Below are 20,575 nucleotides of genomic sequence, written 5' to 3' on the forward strand. Positions count from 1 at the left end.
CACGCGTACATTATTTCGTCGGGAGCGGGATTCCAAATCCTCATTGCGTTCAGCAATGACATTTAGGAGTTTGTCCATTTGTGCCATGTGTCGTCTGCTAGTCGCTGCCCCGTCCTCCAAATCCGACACTCTCTGCTCTGCTCCCTTAATACGTTCCTCATGCCCATCGAGCTTCGCCACCACGTTTTCCAAGCGGAGGGTCATGGAGTCTATTTTTGAATCTATACACGTGAGGCTTTGCTGCATACTGACCAGAAGGGCCTTCCAGCTGTCATCCCGTGGTTCAGGGGAGCCGGTTGTGCTCTGGGTGCTGGAGGTCGTCCCTGGCATTCTGCGTGTGTCAAATGGAAGTTTAGACTGTCTCTGCTTCGGTTTGCCCATCCCGGCTCGTCTCTGGGCGCCTCACCAAGGCGGACCCAGACAGTAATGGTGCGCGGCACCGGCAACAGTCGGCGGTTCAGGAGTATCAGGGCCAGGGGGGCAAGTGTCACAGCTGCTCACTCTCTATGCGCCCCACCACCAGTATCCAGGGCAGATTGTCCTTCCCCAGCAGCGCTGCAGATATCTCTCCCCTTGTGGGCTGACCGTTAAAATTCAACTGTGTGGTGCAGGGGGGGGCAGAGGGGACTGCAAGGCTTCTCCAAGCTCGCCACCGTCAGATGTAGCGCTACGTGTTCTTCCCAAGTTCAGTCACCCCCTCCTGTGCATGTCTGCTTCTCCTTTAGTTTGTGAGCGGGCAGCGCTCAGCAATTGCCTGGCCGATACGGCTGCCGTCCACAAAATGGCGGCCGCGGCGCTCCTCCGCCAAGGGCCGCACCGTTATTCTGCCGCTTCGCCTATTGCTCACCACCCTCTGCAGCAGGTGGTATCGGTGGCCTCTCCTCCAGGCCCTCCGCAGCGGCCGCCGGGTCCAGGGGTAGTGCGTCCGGATATCAAGGGGCCGCTGCGTGCAGGGCGCCGCACACAGCCGGCCTGTGCAGCCCCGGCCTCTCGTAGACGTGCGATCCGCCCTTGCGCTCCAGTACTGCGCGTCTGACCGGCCCCAGGGTCTTCGCCAGCCGATTTCAGGACGATCGTAGCAGCTGACGAGCCGGTGTTCACCCCAGGGCTGCCGAAGGTATTCCGCCAAGTTTCGATGCGGGTTAGGGCGATTTCAGTTAAGGCAGGATGAGGATTAAGTGCCTATTTACTCCCGGCCTGGCGAGAGCTCTACTTAATGGCGGCCATATAGGTCAAGCGCCACCTAGCGCCCCTTATCATACTATAAAGTATATATGTGTGAATAATGTGAATAATTTGTTTTGATAATGTGTAATGTATGCACTTTAGCGACTTATAGATAACAGCTTTCACTAGGATCTTCTTATTCTGAATTGCGACCTCTCTTGTAACATCCTGTAATACATTGTAACTGCTCTACTAATCATAAAAAACAGCTTACTGATTGACCCCCTTTCATATTAATTGATCTTGATACAGTAGAATAAATTATTTTTAATACAAAAATCCCAGCTCTATGTTTTAACCTGACCCTCCTAATTTGTCTAAAACTGAACACTCTGCTGTTATACTACAGGGGAAAATTATGGATTCCTCTGTAACCTTTGGTGCTGTCCCTGCATCAAATCTGCATTAACCTATCAATCGCCAAACGCTTCATAACTTTCTCCTTCCAACACAGTCCATTCTTTTTGCCACCTCAATGCCATTTTTCAAGGTTCTATTAATTTTCTCAACTGTCCCATTACTTTTACAGTGATTGAGTGCACCAAAATGATGGTCAATCCCATTATTCTCAAGAAACTCTCCCATATAGTTTGAACAGAACTATATCCCATTGTCAGAAAGTAGTGTCTTGGGTAACACTTCTCCATTAAAGACATCCATTAAGAATCTGACAATGGCGTTGGCACTAACATCAGGAACAAACTTTATCTCTGACCATCTGGAGAACAAATCAACTAAGACCAGAACATACGGAGTATTCACCTTACCCCTCAAAAGCCCTACTATGTCCAAAGCAACTCCTGTCCACAAACCTTCAGGGAGTGGGCAGCAAAACAAAAGAGATTTCCTGTGTTTGAGAATCTTGCCACTGATTCATCATGGCATACCCTCTCTTATAGTTCTACTAAAATATCCAAACCCCGCCACCAGAAGTCCAATCTTAATTTTCCTTTAGTTTTTAAAACACCAAATAACCATCATGAGCCAAATCAACCAGTATTGACTGCAACTTTCCTGGTGGGATCAATTTTGTACCTGAATATGCATCAATCAACTTCCTCCAGGTCCTCTTTGACTATCCAATATGGTCTTACCTGTTCCCAATCTTTATGTCTATCCCACTTTCCTTCCACCAGCACCTTCCTTACTTTACTCAAGATGACATCACAGTTCAACTCTTTTTTCTGAACACATTCTTTAATTATTCCTTCCATAGTCACTCAAACATTATCTCTTGGCCAGTCATTAATTTCGTCAGAATACAACTCAACTTCTTCCACATCAACCAATCTTGAAAGACAATCTGAAGTATTATTCCTTACAACAGGCGTGTATTCCACCTCAAAAGTGAATTCCTGAAAACCAGTCACCCATCTCCTAATCCTGCTAAATATTGTATCCAAGTCGTTTTTAGTGTAAACTTCTTTTAATGGTTTGTAGTTCAGTCTCACTCTGAAAGGGTTGCCCCAAATGACATTTTTTAACTTATCAAGAGCCCAATTAACAGCCTTGGCTTCCTTTTCAATTATAGAGTAATTGCCCTGATCTTGTCGCACAGCTCTAGAGGCAAAAGCTATGTTTTCTCTTCCAACCCATTCACTTAAAGCAGTTCAGCCTCCAGACCTTTTGAACTCGCGTCCGTTGCAATCCCATCTCTACCATGAAAAAATGCTTTGAAATTCAGGCCATTAACCAACTATTTATAAACACTCTCAAATGTATCATTGCACACTCTGTCCCATAGATAACAACCTTTGTTTTCTAACAGCAATCTTATGTGGTAAGTTCTACTAGTCAGATTTGCAATGAATTTACTATAAAATGTAATAATTCCTGAAGAATGTCAGCAATTCCTCTTTATTCTTTGGAGCTACTAGTAGTTTACACCATTCCTTCTTTGGGTGAACTCCTTCCCTATCTATTTTATGACCCAAATAATCAATTTCTTCACCTTTAAACTTGCATTTCTCACTTTTCACTGTCAAATAAAACACCTTGAATTTTGTCAGAACTGCTCTCTCTTTTATTTAGCTGAATCTTCGAACTTCCATAAATCAAAACATCATCTTGATAGGAAAACACCTCTTGAGTATCCGCTAGTAATGTTGACATAACATTCTGAATACATAGGCTGCTGCCACTAGATCAAATGGCATGTGTTTAAACTTAAACACTCCCATAGGTGTTATGAAGGAAGTCAGATTTTGTGATTCTTCATGTAACCAAACTTGATGGTATGCCATTTTTAAATCAAGTGTGTTAGAAATGGGGGTCTCTAGTTGGCAAGGGTTTGCACCTTTGTCCAAGTAGGGATCCTTCATTCTAGTCAGTATAAGGGAGATACACTCCAAAAACTACCCCTGCCCCCCCCCGGTAGCTTGGCCCGAGCAGTCAGTGTGTAATGCATTTCCACATAACCAACAGTAATACAGTGAAGACACTACAAAAGAGCACCTCACCAGTTTAGAAGAATATCCAATATTTTGATATGCCCAAAACAAGACCAAAAATGATATAAATCCACCATACAGTACTCAGAAATCTTCAGTAATCAAAATAGACTTGAATTATAGTTCCTTGAAGTCGATACTTCCGTCGTGAACAACAAATCCAAACAGTTCTGTCTGTCCGCGATGTTGTGTGCCAGCTACCGTGTTGGGAAGACCCCTAATACAGTACCTTTAGAAATGTAAGGCGTCGGCGACCTCTCGATGAGCCCCGAAGGGCCGGCGTCTGCAGGTGTCGGTTCCGGAGGTCAGTGCAGGAGTCGTCGGGTCCTTGAAATCACACGCGTTGCAGATCAAACTCCTCGATGTTGAAGTCAGGAGCGCCGGTGTTGGCAGGTGTCGGAGCTCCGGTGCGTAGTGCAGCGGTGTGGCGTGCAGTGCCCTCAGGTCGCAGTACAGGCAGAGGCTCGGTGATGGTCATCCAGCGGAGTCGGTTAGACCAGGGCTGTGGTGCGAAGTGATGCGGTTCTCGCCGCAGTGCTGGCATGCCACGGTACAAGCATTATCGTTGCTGAATCGCTGTCCTCGGCTGACGAACAGGAGTCAATGGCGTCGGCCATGGCTGCGGTGTGAGGTTAGGATGGTGTGTCGTGTAACTTACAAGCGGTACCCTCGAACCATGGTGCAATCAGCGGCATTGATGATGGTATGGAGTGTCGTTGGGGATACCAAGGTGGCATCGTGAGGTGAGGCGGTGCAAAGTGCAGTGCCCACAGGTCGCAGTGCAAGCAGCTGCTTGGTGGCGTCGTTGGGGAGACCAGGGTTGAGGTGTGTGGCGGTGCCCCCTGCAGTGCCCTCAGGACACAGAGTTGGCAGCAGCGTCGTAGACGGCGTCAGGTTGCTTTTTCTTCTGTTGCAGCACAAGACACACAGTCCCCAGTGCTGATGGCAGAAGAACTTGTAGTCTTTGCTGTTCCTGAGACTTCTTGAACAGGGGGCAAGCGCTACCTTAAGCCCTTGGAGAAACTCAATAAAGTAGTTGAGCCCAGTCTTTTCAATGGCGAAGACAGAAGCAGCCACTGCAGGCCAACACAGCAAAGCCCACAGCAAAATTGTATTTTTTTCCTCACAGCTTCTCCAGCTCTATTTCTTGGCAGTCTTCTTCATTCCAAAAGAGTTCTAAAGTTCTGGGGTCCGGGCCTCAAAATGTATACTCCATATCCCTTTGTACTCTCAAGCAAAGAGTGTCTGTGCTTAGTCCAAACCAGTTTGGTCCTCTCTGGCCTAACTTCCCAGTAGGAGGTGGAGACAGCATTGTCTGCAGCAGATCAGGCCCATTCGGGTGCAAGTAAATCTCCTCCCACTAATTTATATGCAGCCCAGGTCTATTCAGCCGAGCCCTGACTCATACAGATTCTATGGAGCCACTGCGCATCCCCAGCCCCTGTCATTCCAAAGCTAGACAGTCAATAGACATCCTAGCAGAGGACACAGGATGACTAAGCAAGAAAATACCTACTTTCTAAAAGTGGTATTTTCAAACACAGAATGTAAAAATCACCTTCCCTAAAAGATCCATCTTTAGATTCTGGGTTCAGGCATACTAAACATTATTTTGCTATCTGGTCCCAATAGGAAGTTATATTTATAAGATGTTATAAATTAACGCTCATGCTCTCCTATGGGCCAGATAGCCTTTCAAAAGTGAAAAACGGAATTGGCAGTATTTCACTATCAGGACATCAGGGCATGTCCTACCTTTCACATACACTGCACACTGCCCACAGGGGTACCTTGGACCTTGCTTAGGGGTGACTCACATGTTAGAAAAGGAAAGGTTCGGGCATGGCAAGTTGGTGCACCTGCCAAGTCGACATGGCAGTACTGTACTAAACACAGACATTGCAGTGGCAGGGTTGAGTTACCTTTACAGGGCTACTTGTGTGGATGGCACAATCAGTGATGCAGGCCCACTAGCAGCATTCGATTTACAGGCCCTCTGCACACACAGTGCACACTACTAGGGACTGACTAGTAATTCAAATATACTAATCATGGAAACACCAATCCATAATACAAATTTCACAGACAGCATATGCACTTTTACACTAAATAGCAGTGGTGAAGTGCCCAGAGTCCTAAAACCAACAACAGTAGGTCATGAAAAAATATGAGTAAGAAGCAAAATGTTTGGGGATATATGGGGCCATCTATAACAAAGTGTATAAAAAAAATACTCCCTGTAAGAACTGCCAGCATCTCAGAATTGTTTAACAATGAAAACGTATTCACCATATCTTCTGTGTTCAATGCCTTAGTTCAACACACAAGTTAATCAAGTGAATACTCCCATCAGCTTTCTTGGCCACTACAATCAGTGCCGACCATTCTGCGGCTTTTCAGGTTCAAGCACCTCCAAACTGCACTATTTCTATATTTCCACCTTAACCGCTCCTTGCAAACTAATCGGCAATTTTGTTATTTTTGTTGACACTGGAGTAGCTAATTCTTTTACTAAATCCTCTGCGCATATGTTTTGAGACAATCCAGATTGCTGCTAAACACTCCTCTATAAAAAAGTCATACATTTTCTAACATCTAGATCCACTGTCTGCCCCTGAATCTGTGGGAACACATTAGGCTCAAGATAGACACCTAACTCTGTTTGATCGGGCCAGACTAAAATACTATTTTCCCTTAGTGAGACATCATTCCTGGAAGCATGAAACCTATCTTTGTTTTTTACTTTTACTGTAAAGTTTCTCATCATCTTTATTGGACTGCTGATCAAGAAGGCCTCTTTTTCTGCTTCTTGACCTGCTGCCTGCTGCTCTCTGACTTTGCTGAAGGAGAGCTTAATTCTGCCTTCACTCCAAGTGTGCTCCAAGGGCTTGTTGGCTTGCCTTCTGTTGTTTGAGACCAAGGGATATCAAAGTCTCTACCCCTGCTCCTGTGCCTGGCTCACTGGAAGTGGCCCAGATACTTGCAACATGGACTTCAATGCAGATCCTGTCTGCATGTAGCAGAACCTGCGCATCGGCCCGGTTGCTCGAGTAGAATTGGCATATCGCATCGGAACCATCACTTTGCTTCCTGAGATCGAGTGTATGGACGCTGCTACAGATTAGAAAGATCAGCACATCCCCTTGACTGTGTGGTAAAATCTGGTGCATCGCTCAACGCCTCTTGACTCCACCACCCTTCTACGGAACTGATGCATTGCCATCAGCGCATGGAGAAAATCGGCACATCCTTGACTTGCAGGACCCGCATCGATGCATCCCATGACACACCTTACTGTTGCACCAGGAAAGATAATTTGTTGACCGGGGCTTGCTTGGGTATTGTAGCAGGCTGGCACTCCATTGTGGTCAGCCCGAACTTTGACTTTGCCAGAGTCCAGCACGACCTCAAGTAACCCCTAAAGCGCTATTTGCTTTCAAGTGCCATTTTTGACTTATTCTTTTGAAATTCAATATTTTAACTTCTGTACATTGGATTGTTGTAATTTTGGTATTGTTTTGTTCAGAATATAATCCATTGAGCTAAAACTGTGTGGGGCTTTTTTGGTGTATTGATTGTGGTACTGTGTGTGTTTGTTGCATAAATACTTTACCCATTGCCTCATTAAATAAGCCTGACTGCTCTGAGTCAAGCTACAAGAGGGTGAGAACAGGTTTTCTTTTAGTGTGTATCTAGCTTACCCTGACTAGAGTGGTGTTTCCTTCCTGGTCCAGGTGCATATGTCAGACCACCAGAAATCCAGTTTCTAACAAATATGCATTCTTTCATTCTTTTAGAAGACCAAGTGACAGCTTGTCCTCAGTAGAAAATGCAGTTAAATACAACCCCATGTACGAGAGTGACACTACTGGATACAGCCACTACTATAGAAGATACCCCCAAGTAACCTCCAACAGTTCAACCAGTCCAGAGATATCAACCGACTTCAGCAGCGAAGAGATCAGGCACATATATGAAAACAGCGAACTTACTAAGGACGTAAGTTGAAAACCCTTCTCAGTAAAAATGCAATATTTCATTTTGAAGGACTTCGTATGTCATTGACAGAGTCATAACTTCCCCTAGAAGGGGTCAGAGAAATGAAATTATAAGGGTTCAGTTTAAGGAAGGTTTAAGCACATGTGTCATAGTGCAAAAAAAAAAAAAATGACTGTCCTTGTGGTCGCCAGGTCCCTGCCTCGAGCTCTCTAATAACATTGCAACCGATGATCCAGGGTTTTAATCACACTGGAAATTCCTCTATCTGCGATTTCTGCACAGAGAGCCTGCACTTTATTCTATTTGGCACAAAGAATCTGCACTTTACCTTCCCCCCCAGCCAGTGGCGTAACGAAACTTGAGGGGGCCCCCCTGCAAACTTCATGGAGGGGGCCCCCCCATTCTCCGTGCCAGTCTAGAGCTCTCAGGTCATCGACCCGCCATACTGCAGGGGATGCGGGGCTATTGTTACGCCTCTGTCACCAAGCCAGCCGTTATAAGTAACACTGGATGGTGGAGTCAAAGATTGGGCGTAGTCTGCCAGCAGGCTATCATAGGTGGTGGTCCATTCATTACAGGGTCCCTGCCATCAGTACGCCGGGGAAGTTTGCCCAATTTTAGGAGGGTTTACTGATTCAGACTCCTGTCATGATATACAACATCGGGCCCACTCATCATTCAGTTTTGATAAAAGTGCATCCACTGCTCCTTCTCGTTTCCGTTTTAAAACATTAGACAAAGCGACAATGCAGTATTTCAAAAGCAGATGTCACTACAAAGAGCACATTTTGATAATACATTTTTATTAGTAGACAATAACAATCGTAAGAGGCATTGCATAGCTTCATACACACTTTGACCCCAATTCCATCACAGTCTCTCTCTCTCTCAGTGAGTCAGTCTCTCTATCTCAGTCAGTCAGTCTCTCTCTCTCTCAGTCAGTCAGTCTCTCTCTCTCAGTCAGTCAGTGTCTCTCTCTCTGTCATTCAGTCTCTCTCAGTCAGTCAGTCTGTCAGTCAGTCAGTCAGTCTCTCTATCTCTCTCTTTCTGTCAGTCTGTCAGTCAGTCAGTCAGTCTCTCTCTCTCTGTCAGTTTCTCAGCCAGTCAGTCTCTCCGTCAGTCAGTATTCAGTCTCTGAGTCAGTCAGTGTCTACTCTCTCTCCACTCTATCTCTCTCTCTCCGTTTTCTCTCTCAACTCTTTCCACTCTATCTCCACTGTCTCTCCCTCCACTGTCTCTCCCTCCACTGTCTCTCCACTCTCTCACTCTCTCCACTCTCTCTCTCTCCACTCTCTCTCCACTGTCTCCCTCTACTCTCTCTCCACTCTCTCTACTCCCTCTCTCTCCACTCTCTCTCTCTCTCCACTCTCTCTCTCTCCGCTCTCTCTCTCTCCGCTCTCTCTCTCTCCGCTCTCTCTCTCCGCTCTCTCTCTCTCCACTCTCTCTCTCTCTCCACTCTCACTCTCTCTCCACGCTCTCTTTCTCTCCACTCTCTCTTTCTCCACTCTCTCTCTCCACTCTCTCTCTCCACTCTCCCTCTCTCCACTGTCTCTCCCTCCACTGTCTCTCTCTCCACTGTCTCCCTCTCCACTGTCTCTCACTCTCTTTACAAACTCTCTCTCTCTCCACTCTCTCTCTCTCTCCACTCTCTCTCCACTGTCTCTCTCTCCACTGTCTCCACTCTCTCTACTCTCTCCACTCTCTCTACTGACTCTACTCTCTCCACTCTCTCTACTCTCTCTCTCCACTCTCTCTCTCTCCACTCTCTCTCCACTCTCTCTCCACTCTCTCCACTGTCTCTCTCTCCACTGTCTCTCTCTCCACTGTCTCTCACTCTCTCCACTCTCTCTCTCTCCACTCTCTCTCTCCACTCTTCCTCTCTCCACTCTCCCTCTCTCCACTCTCCCTCTCTCCACTCTCCCTCTCTCCACTCTCCCTCTCTCCACTCTCCCTCCCTCCACTCTCCCTCTCTCCACTCTCCCTCCCTCCACTCTCCCTCTCTCCACTCCCTCTCTCTCCACTCTCTCTCTCTCCACTCTCTCTCTCTCCACTCTCTCTACTCTCTCTCACTACTCTCTCTACTCTCTCTACTCTTTCTACTCTCTCTCTCTCTACTCTCTCTCCTTTCTCCCTCCACTCTCTCTCCACTCTCTCTCTCCACTCACTCTCTCTCTCTTCACTCTCTCTCTCTCTACTCTCTCTCCACTCTCTCCACTCTCAACTCTCTCTACTCTCGCTCTCCACTCTTGCTCTCCACTCTCCCTCTCTCCACTCTCTCTCTCTCCACTCTCTCTCTCTCTCTACTCTCTATCTACTCTCTCTCTCTCTCTCCCTCCACTGTCTCTCCACTCTCTATCTCTCCACTCTCTCTCTCTCCACTCTCTCTCTCTCCACTCTCTCTCTCTCTCCACTCTCCCTCTCTCTACTCTCCCTCTCTCCACTCCCTCTCTCCACTCTCCCTCTCTCCACTCCCTCACTCCACTCTCTCCACTCTCTCTATCTCCACTCTCTCTCTCTCCACTCCCTCTCTCTACATTCTCTCTCCACTCTCTCTCTCTACTCTCTCTCTCTCTCCACTCTCTCTCCACTCTCTCTCCACTCTCTCTCTCCACTCTCTCTCTCTCCACTGTCTCTCTCCACTGTCTCTCTCCACTGTCTCTCTCCACTGTCCCTCCACTCTCTCTTCACTCTCTCTATCCACTCGCTCTCTCTCCACTCTCTCTCTACTCTCTCTCTCTACTCTCTCTACTCTCTCTCACTACTCTCTCTACTCTCTCTCTCTACTCTCTCTACTCTCTCTCTCTACTCTCTCTCCTTTCTCCCTCCACTCTCTCTCCACTCTCTCTCTCCACTCACTCTCTCTCTCTTCACTCTCTCTCTCTCTACTCTCTCTCCACTCTCTCCACTCTCAACTCTCTCTACTCTCGCTCTCCACTCTCGCTCTCCACTCTCCACTCTCCCTCTCTCCACTCTCTCTCTCTCCACTCTCTCTCTCTACTCTCTATATACTCTCTCTCTCTCTCTCCCTCCACTGTCTCTCCACTCTCTATCTCTCCACTCTCTCTCTCTCCACTCTCTCTCTCTCCACTCTCTCTCTCTCCACTCTCTCTCACTCCACTCTCTCTCACGCCACTCTCTCTCGCTCCACTATCTCTCTCACTCCACTCTCTCTCACAAAGGAGTGTGCGTTGCCATGGGCGTCCGCAGAAATGTTTCCGGGGGGGGGGGCACATTCTTAACTTCATCACCATCCCCCTTGCACTCTTCTCCCCTCTGCCTTGCACCCTTCTCGCCCTCCCCCTTGCACCCTTCTCTCCCTCCCCCTTGCACCCTTTTCTACATTGCACCATTCTCCCCTCTGCCTTGCACCCTTCTCCACTCTGCCTTGCCCCTTTCTCCCCTCTGCCTTGCCCCCTTCTCCCCTCTGCCTTGCACCCTTCTCCCCCTCCGCCTTGCACTCTTCTCCCCCTCCGCCTTGCACCCTTCTCCTCCTCCGCCTTGCACCCTTCTCTACCTTGCACGCTTCTCTACCTTGCACCTTTCTACCCTCTGCCTTGCACCCTTCTCCCCTCTGCCTTGCACCCTTCTCCCCTCTGCCTTCCACCCTACTCCACCTCCGCCTTGCACCCTTTTCTACCTTGCACCATTCTCCCCTCTGCCTTGCCCCATTCTCCACTCCCCCTTGCACCCTTCTCCTCTCCGCCTTGCACCCTTCTTCCCTCTGCCTTGCACCCTTCTTCCCTCTGCCTTGCACCCTTCTCCCCTCTGCCTTGCACCCTTCTCCCCTCCGCCTTGCACCCTTCTCCTCTCCGCCTTGCACCCTGCTCCTCTCCGCCTTGCACCCTTCTCGCCTCCGCCTTGCACCCTTCTCCTCTCCGCCTTGCACCCTTCTCCCCTCTGCCTTGCACCCTTCTCCCCTCCGCCTTGCACTCTTCATTTACCAAAGAGAGTGGGCCCCTCCCACCCCCCACCGCGGGGGCGTTTGTTACTCCCCTGTCTGTGGCTAGTTAATGACCAGACTTATTTTTCAAGAAGGAAGAGTTGGAAAGCTCTTACCGTTTGGAAGGGTAGAGAAGTTCAGAATTATTGTAATTATGGAGGAATTGTTTTATCATTAGAAAGGTTGTGGCTATAAACATTTTCAGAGTTGAGTTTTTTTGTGAAAAACATATTAATGGAGAAATAGTAAGCTATGGCCAAGCCTGAACACAAGAGACTTCATTTAAGGCACTGTGTGACACAAAGTATAAAGAGGAAAATAGTTTACATTTAACATGAGTACATTAACTTATAGCAGGCGATGTGTGAGATTTGTTTAATGTGTATCCTGTTTATTGAAGGGATGACACTTTAAGCCTTTCATTCACACTATCTGTGCAGAAGGGTTTTAATTTTGGCACATTCTGTACATTCCACACATGTTGAATATCTATATTTTTATATAAAAGTATTTGTATTTGAGTAGCATATGTTTGGCTGATGAGAGATGTAGTTAATGTATGGTCTTCTGACTCACTAAAAACACAGGTAATAACTCATGTTGAATTCTATTCCGTCGTTTTTAGCTCCATCTGTGCCATAACACTCAAGGATTAGTCGTACAGAAATCAGCCTTGGCCCTGCCAGAAAGGGGCATTTCAACCCAATCTGCCCGGCCATGCCCCCTCAAAATGGAAGAATAAGAAATTCCAGTTTTTTTTGGCCTGCTTGTTGGAATTGGCGGAAGAGTTTTTGTAAAATACCTGCAGAGATTTACAATTTTTGGGACTTAAAACCCACAGACATCCTTGGAGTATTTACCCCAAATTCTTGGAGATGGCTTTTATCCACAGTCGCTGGCTATGCCTTGCCCCACAGTCGCTGAAATCTTGATCTGTGGGAATGCTCTCTCTGGGGGCCACCACTCCCTCCCTTGTCAGGGCCCTGAGCAGTGCTCGGTGCTGCCTCCTGCTCTCTGGGGCCCCCACCCCATCCTCTTTCCGCTCTGACTGAAGAGAAACAATGTATGTTGATACTTTGTTTCTCTTTAGTCAGAGAGAGGGGGCGAGGGGCTCAGAGCAGGCTGCACCTGCTTCAGATGAGACTGGACTGAGAGAGGCTTGCTTCAGCGCAAGCCTCTCTCACAGCCCTCAGAAGAGCTGAGGGGGCCCGGGGCCCCCTTTATTTAATGAAGGGAGTGAGGCCCCCCGCACTGCGGGGGCTGCGGGGGCGTTTGTTACGCCCCTGCCCCCAGCCAGGGATTTTGACCCGATCAAGCCATAAACCAAAAAAACGATTTCAATCTCTGGGTCTCAACTGGGCTGGAGACCCTTCCATTTGCGATCCTGGAGCACAGCACTTGCACTTTATTCCCATCCGGGAAGCACTGGCTTCTGATCTTCCTCCAGTCAGGGACCTGGAACCATTATACACTAGTGATGTCACTCTGAAAATGTTAATCAAACTCTCTTTGACTTTATATGAGAACTAAAGCACACATAAAATCGGATAATCTGATTCCCTGTCTATTTACCTATGTTTCTTTTTTAATGTAAACGGTTGCAATGATTTCAACTATTCACGCAAATAAATGATTATTTTATCTTATCTCATTGGGCGATTGAGCGCGAACGTGCCCGGGCACAATAATATTTAGCTGCGGCATGTCTTCGAGGGAAATTAGGGCAGCCACCTACATGAACCATATCAGAACTATCAGAAAGAAACATGGTCTGAAATAAATACCTAAACATAGTTTACAAAATAATATCGTCCCATCTGGTGTAGAATTTTTGTTTATTAATTCCAAAGGGGTTACATTTTTGCAGAAGATATTTAGGACACACTACGTAGGTTTGACGATACTTAGAAGCGTAGCAGGAAACATACCAAATAAATATACTTTATACTGCTAGTTGCGCCCTATTTGACTGGAATTTAAACCCTTAAAGTACATTGCCCTTTGTGTGTGCTTTTGCCAGCACAGGTGGTCATCTTTGAATATTTTTTATTTTGTAAAAAAACATTCAAAAATGAAATCCACATAAGCGCTTGCATATGCAAGCACATGCATAGGTGGCCATGATGAGGTGAGAATAGAATAGGTAACGTTCAAAGTGGCATCTATGCAATTCATTCCGATCTATTGTAACACTTTTTACGAACTGACTGGAACTTAAACTAAATATTTTTCAATGGTTGTTTATGACATAGGCCCTGCAAAATATAAAATGTAATGCAACATCTAATGCTCCTCATTGTGCATAAGGGAAAATGAGTACCTGAGAAATAGGATAAAGGTGAAATGCATTGAACTGCCATAGTAACGAACAGCTACAAGTCAAAATCTAACAGATAATACAGAATTTGAATGAGTGGGTCTAAAAAGTAATTCTCTTTACTGATATTAAAAAGTATTCTATCATGCTAGTTGCGCCCTATTTGACTGGAATTTAAACCCTTAAAGTACATTGCCCTTTGTGTGTGCTTTTGCCAGCACAGGTGGTCATCTTTGAATATTTTTTATTTTGTAAAAAAACATTCAAAAATGAAATCCACATAAGCGCTTGCATATGCAAGCACATGCATAGGTGGCCATTTTTTAACACCTTCGCTGCAGTATGAATTCTGCTGCGGTGCTGGGACATTCCAATCGCGGGCGTGGCTCGGATGGCCCCCTGCCTTCGTGTGCATGCGCCCTCCGTCACTCATGACTGCCGGGGGCCGTCATGAGCACGGAAGAGGTTAATAGTTTTTGTAAATCTTTATTACAAAAAAATAATCGAAATTGCCACAAGAATGTGCTCATTTGTGTGCATCAATGTGCATGCACAGATGGCCATTTCTTAATGTTTTTTTGGTCAAATATCTTTTTATTGGTTTCAAAGATATAGGAATAGACAGAAATGCAAGGCAACATGTAGGGGAAGGAGACCCCAATGTATCATGTCAGCCGAACATAACAGTGTGCTAAAAGATCTTATACAGTTTGTGAACTAGGAATTGGCACATTATGAATATTGTGAACCTATAGCTCCCAGGTTTCCTTCGGATCCTAAAATTACCATCAAGGTTGTGAACCGGTGGGAATTACACAAAAATATTCTTATTGGTTAGTCTTACCCTACCCCCCCGTAGAGCAAAAGAAAAACGAAACTTAAACTAAGTTGTCACAGTCAAAGAAAAAATTACATATAGTTGCTGGGAAAGGTCGAGGCCCAGGGAGAAGGGAACCCCTCCGTCCCGGAGCCCTGTCCACAAATCTGGAGAGTCAGTAGGAGCTCTAGATATGAAAGAAATGTAGAGCTCGTAGCCTCAGACCACAAGCAAACAGGGGCAGCCCTTCAGATACGTATTCTGCCAGGGGGGCCCACCCATAGTCAAATCCCTCTACAATGTCTGCCATTTTCTCCATCGCCAATGCCTGTCAAAATCTGGCGTGCCATTGAGTGAGGGAGGGGGCCTCTGCTCTCTTCCACGCTGCCGCTACGGCCATCTTAGCAGCCCCAAGGCAGAGCCACATTACTGAGCGGTCCCCTTGCATCTGGCACTTCAGGTTGGAATCCCAGATCCCCAGGAGCATGTGTTCTAGCATATCTGGAATCGGGTAACCCAAGATCTGCTTGACCTGTGTGAGTACCTCCTTCCAGAAGGGCTTGATGTGGGGGCTATCACACCAGATCTGCCTAAAGGCACCCAGATGCCCGCATCCCCTCCAGCACCTGTCCGAAGCGTTAGAGAAAATGGTGTGAAGCCTCTGGGGGTGTAGGTACCATTTATACATGATTTTGTATATAGTGAGGACCATTGGTTCTTCTGTAATGCGGTATCCAAGAGTGTATTCCAGAATCTTTGCTGTCTAGGGCCTGCCATATCTGTGGTTGTAGTACCCAATGCTTAAGCTGCAAAAAGTGGAATTTCTCAGCAGGCTGAAGCTGAAAGGTCTGGGCACATTCTGGGAAGGATAATAGTTCCCCTCTCAAACAAATGAGAAAACATAAGACCCCCCCCCCCCCTCCAAACCTCAAAAGGACCCTTGTGTAGTGCCGGAGGAAATTCGGGGTTGAAGTATATGGGCATGTATGGGGACGGAAAGGTGGTGAGGGGAGTGGATCGGTTCAAGGCATCCCAAACCTCTAGGGTGGTAGCCATGGGAGTACTGATATAGACATTGCGTGGACGATGCTGTTTATGTTTCCACAAGAGCTCCCAGATCGTTCTCCCTGTTATTTGTCTATCAATATGAAGCCAGAGTTTTTTTGATTCCCGCAGGGACCACTCCGTGATCACCCTCAATTGGGACGCTCTATAGTATCCTAAGAAGACTGGTAAGGCCAACCCTCCCTCCTCCCTAGGCCGGGCCAATACTCGGTTGGAGAACCTTGCCCTCTGCCTCTGCCAAATGAACTTGATGATCATAGTTTTTAATTCAGAGAAAAGTGCCCGGTCCACGGGGATCGGAAGGCCCGGGAAGAGATACAGCAAACGCGGGAGAACGTACATTTTTATAGCGTTCATCCACCCTATCCTGGAAAGGTAGGCCGTCCGCTATCTCACAAAGTCCGCTTTAAGCTGGCACAACAGAGGGGGGTAGTTAGCTCCATAGAGGTGCTGCAGCTTGGGGGGTGAGCTTTATGCCCAGGTATGTAATGTCTTTGTGGGGACTGCGGAAGGGGGTCACGCCCTCAATAGCCAGCATGGTATCCCTAGGCACTGTAAGCTTAAGGAGGAAAGATTTTGAGAGGCTCACCTTGAAGCCCGAGGCCTTTTCATAGGAGGTGAGTTCAGCCTGGATCGCTGGGAGAGAGGATTGTGGTTTCGTGACTAGAAGAAGCACGTCACCCGCAAAGAGGGATATCTTATGTTCAACCGTGCCAAATGGGACTCCCCCTATATCCGGGTTGGAACGTATGCGCTCCGCAAAGGGTTCGATGTTGAGCGCAAATAGGAGGGGGATAGAGGACACCCCTGACGGGTGCCCCGTGGGAGGTTAAAAGGTTCCGAGGCAACCCCATTGACCAGGACCTTAGAGCGTGGCACAGAATAATTTGCTCTGACCATGCCAATAAAAGTCTAGAACCAGCGCAAAGTACGGGTCATAAAGGCCCAGTCAACCAAGTCAAAGGCCTCTCTGCATCCAGCGAGAGAAGGACCGTAGGTATTGCCTTCCTTTGTGCTTTCTCCATGATGTGGACGACTCTTTATAGGTTATCATTGGTTTGTCTCCCCTTGGTAAAACCTGCTTGATCGGCCTGCACAAGGAACGGCATGATGTTTTCCAGGCGGGCGCCCAACATTTTTGAGTAAAGCTTGGCTTCCAGGTTTAGGTGCACTATTGGCCTGTAGGAGGCGCAGTGAGAGGGGTCTTTCCCTTGTTTGGCAATGACGTAGATCTGGGCCTCACCCATCAAGGGGGGTCACCTTATGCTTGGCAGCAATGTAATTGAAGAGCGTTACCAGGCAGGGGACAAGTTCAAGAGCGAAAGTACGATAGAAGTGGGCATTAAGACAGTCAGCACCAGGCGTTTTTTGGAGCTTAAGCAAATAGATCACCTTCTGAACCTCCTCAGCAGTAAAGGGGCTACTCAGCTCCTCATTGGTTGAGGCGGAAACCTGGGGGGAAGACTTATTATCATTCTCGGCGGTGCGCAGTTCACTCTCGAGAAGAAGGCATTCCCCCTTGCTTGCGTCTTAAGCGTGGCCTCTAGTTCAATGCATTTCCCTCTAATGACGGCCTTGAAGGCATCCCAGTTATTGGCTAGGGAGGTTTGCTTCAGGGTGTTGAGATCAAAGAAATCTGTGATTGCTTTTCTGAGGCCCTCCCCGAGGAGTCTATCTCTGCACACGTAGTTGGTAAAGTACCACCTGGCAAATCTGGAACGTGGGGCATGCCAGTCTAAGGTCAGCTCTAATGGTGCATGATTCGAGAGGCAGATAGGGTGAAATTGGGTTCCCATCACAGTATAGAGAAGGGACTGACTATCCTGGAGTATGTCCTATGTGAGTGTGAGAAGAAGGAGTAGTTTCGGGTCCTGGCGTGGGTCGGTCTCCAGGCATCTACTAGTCCCAACCCCACAATTGCTTCTTTCAGAGTTTTGCTGAAGAGCCCCCATGTTGCCCTTTGGGAGTGGGAGTTGTCCATCGCCAAGTCCAAAATCATATTGAAGTCTCCAACCAATAGAATGTCACCCCGTGCAAACCCCTTTAACGCGCCAAGAAAAGATAGCAAGAAATCGTGTTGCCCTGTGTTAGGGTCATAAACCGTGGCTATGGTACAAGCCCTCCCCCCAACTCACCCCTGACCATCAGATACCTCCCCTCCTTGTCGGTTTTCATGTCATGATGGTGAAATGGGATCGAGGTATGAAAGAGGAGTGCCACCCCGTTGTGTTTTGTGTGTGCCGAGGAGCAGAAAATCTGTGGATAGGCACTACGCTTCAAGCGCTGTTCCTCCTTGCAAGGGAGATGTGTCTTCTCCAGAGCAGCAAATTTAATCTGGTGATCTAGCAGAAATTTTCAAACCTAGTTCCGTTTGTTAGGGGAATTGCGACCCTTCACATTCCAGGTCAAGCAGTTAACCCCCATCATCTAGTGTACACACCTTCAGCTTGTTGCAACCTTTGACCTCCGGGAAGCTCTCCCCACCCGACCACCCCCCTCCTGTGCCAAACTGCACTAATCAAAAATCAATGCATAAAGGACCGTGACACCCGAACAATATGAACAAGAACCAAAACAAACCACAACTGTAAGTTCGTAGGCTCCCTACCACAAGGGAGAACCATGATGCGAGCATTCCTTGGGGCACACCAAATTCCACCTCAAAGGCCCATTGCGTTGTTACATAGGCACCAAAGTGAAGATTGCTAGAAATATCCCTATGTGCCGACAATGGCTAGGGCATCCTCGGCCCCCACCACCCCCTCCCCCGTCTCAATCGACAAGGTGGGCAAGGTCCCAAGGATAGGGAAATCTTCATCAGTCCGGAGTGTTCCTGCCTGGTCTTCGCTGCTGTAGCCACTGGCCCCCCCTTGCATCCTTAGACACCTTGGGTCTTCCACCCCCCTGGAAATTGATGCTTGGGTTGTATTTGGCGAGTCGATGCCCAGAATGGAGGAAGCCTCACCCAGATTAGTGCAGTGATAGTTCTTGCTATCCAGAGAGAAGGCCAGTCCAAGGGTGTAAGTCCATCTATATTTCACTTTGCGGTCCCGGAGAGCAATCGTGACTGGGTGAAATAGCTGACGTCTAGCAAGTGTGGCTTGGGCTACATCTCGATAAAGGGAGCACGTTGCGCCCTGGAAGGATACCTTGTCGGTTGCTCGCGCTTTTTGTAGGACCTTCTCTTTGATTTTGAAAGAGCTCAATTTTGCCAGAAGGTCCCTAGGCTTTTTGGTTTCACCTGCTGTACGGGGACCGACTCTATGGACCCATTCGAGAGTACATCCGTCTCAGAGTCGCCCAGTACTGACGAGAAGAGACCCACCATGAAGGCTACCAGATCAGGGCCTTTGCAGCCCTCCTCCAGGCCACTCACTCGGATGTTGTCCCGTCGGGAACAATTTTCAAGGTCCTCACAGCGTAGTACCGTAGTTGTCAGCTGGGATCTCAAGTCCTGGGAGTGGGCCTCCAAGGGACATACGCGGTCCTCCAGCTCCTGATATTTTGCTTTCAGATCGAGAGCTTCGGTCCCTATTGAGTCTACATCTGCCTGCAACGCCATCATTCTGCCCCCATTTCAGCTTTGAACGCATCGAAGGAGGCCCCCTTGTCAGCCTCAATGTCGTCTCTAAGTTCCTGTTTAAGTTCACGCCGTGAGGCCATCAAATCCTCGCGTGTGAGGGCCATGGCTACTTCTGGGGACGTTACCCCTTCACTTGTCGGACCTTTAGGGGTGTGGGTGAAGAAGCTGGAGACTTTTGTAGGTTGTGCATTTTTGGGTGGCATAGGGACCCGTGCCCGCTGCGATGACGGAACTGCTTCGTCGTAGAAAGGAGAAGAAACCCCCACTTCGGGGTGGACTTAGGCTTTGCCTCGACACTCCTTTGCTGTGCCCCTGCGTTGGCTGGTCCGGGGCGCGGAGACGCGGAGACAGCGCTGACAAAGCAGACCCCTGCCGAACCAAGCCACCACTCTTGGGTAAACCTTCCCGGGACTCGTCAGCTGTCTCCTGGGTTGCTCTTCTCCAGGGGGCTGCCCCTCTGGCTCCCGATATCCCGTCTACACAGTGTGACTTTGCCCAGGGACAGTCCCCCTCTGACCACTCCTGCGCTGGACCCCACCAGCATAGAATCCCAGGGGAGGTGACCACGTCCTCGCTCAGCCACCTCTCAGGGACTCAGAGCCTCTCCCCACTCTGCTGATCGCTCTCTCTCCGGTGTGGTGCCACTGTGCCTCTCGCCACCGCAATCTCGTCTGCGAGCTCGCTTGCTGGAGCATGGTAGGGTCAGGAGCCCCCCGGTCACCACAACATGTTGTCCGAGGTTGAAGCGGCACCCAATGCCCGGGGCCACAGAGCAGGGCACCCCCATGAGGTCACAAAATGGCGTGTGTCCGCCACCATCTTAGGGTCAGGCGCCCAGCAACTAATGAATGTCCCCATGGACCTCGTTCTCAGCAGGGGTGCCCCCCTCCACTCCCTGTACCCAGCGATCTTCTCTCTATCAGGCGTTAAGATCGCTTTGCCACCGTGGTCCCCCTCATCCGGCGGGGGTCCCGACCAGGAGCGCATTCTTCACAATGCAGAAGTCGCCGGCGGGCACCATACAGCTTCCTTGCTCTCCACGCCATCACCACTGCAGGGGAGGCCGGGGCGGTGAGCAGGTGTCACCCCCGGTCTCCGCTCTCTTGATGGGTGCCGCGGGGCTCCCCTTAGGGCCCAGAGTCCCCGCGTTCGCAGTAGCGGTTAGACCCGGGAACAG

General features: G+C 48.5%; 1 protein-coding gene across 1 annotated transcript in view; it reads left to right on the forward strand.

Moving 5' to 3' along the window:
• The window catches only part of LOC144773828 (interphotoreceptor matrix proteoglycan 2-like), an 815,142-nt gene extending 807,457 nt beyond the window's left edge, over positions 1–7,685 (forward strand). The window contains exons 17-18 of the mRNA XM_078658923.1: positions 915–923; positions 7,475–7,685. Of these exons, the coding sequence (XP_078515049.1) occupies positions 915–923; positions 7,475–7,685 (220 nt within the window). The remainder of the gene's footprint in view (positions 1–914; positions 924–7,474) is intronic.
• Positions 7,686–20,575: the final 12,890 nt, after the last annotated feature.

This window comes from Lissotriton helveticus, chromosome 8 (genome assembly GCF_964261635.1).
Source record: "Lissotriton helveticus chromosome 8, aLisHel1.1, whole genome shotgun sequence".
Taxonomy (NCBI): Eukaryota; Metazoa; Chordata; class Amphibia; order Caudata; family Salamandridae; genus Lissotriton; species Lissotriton helveticus.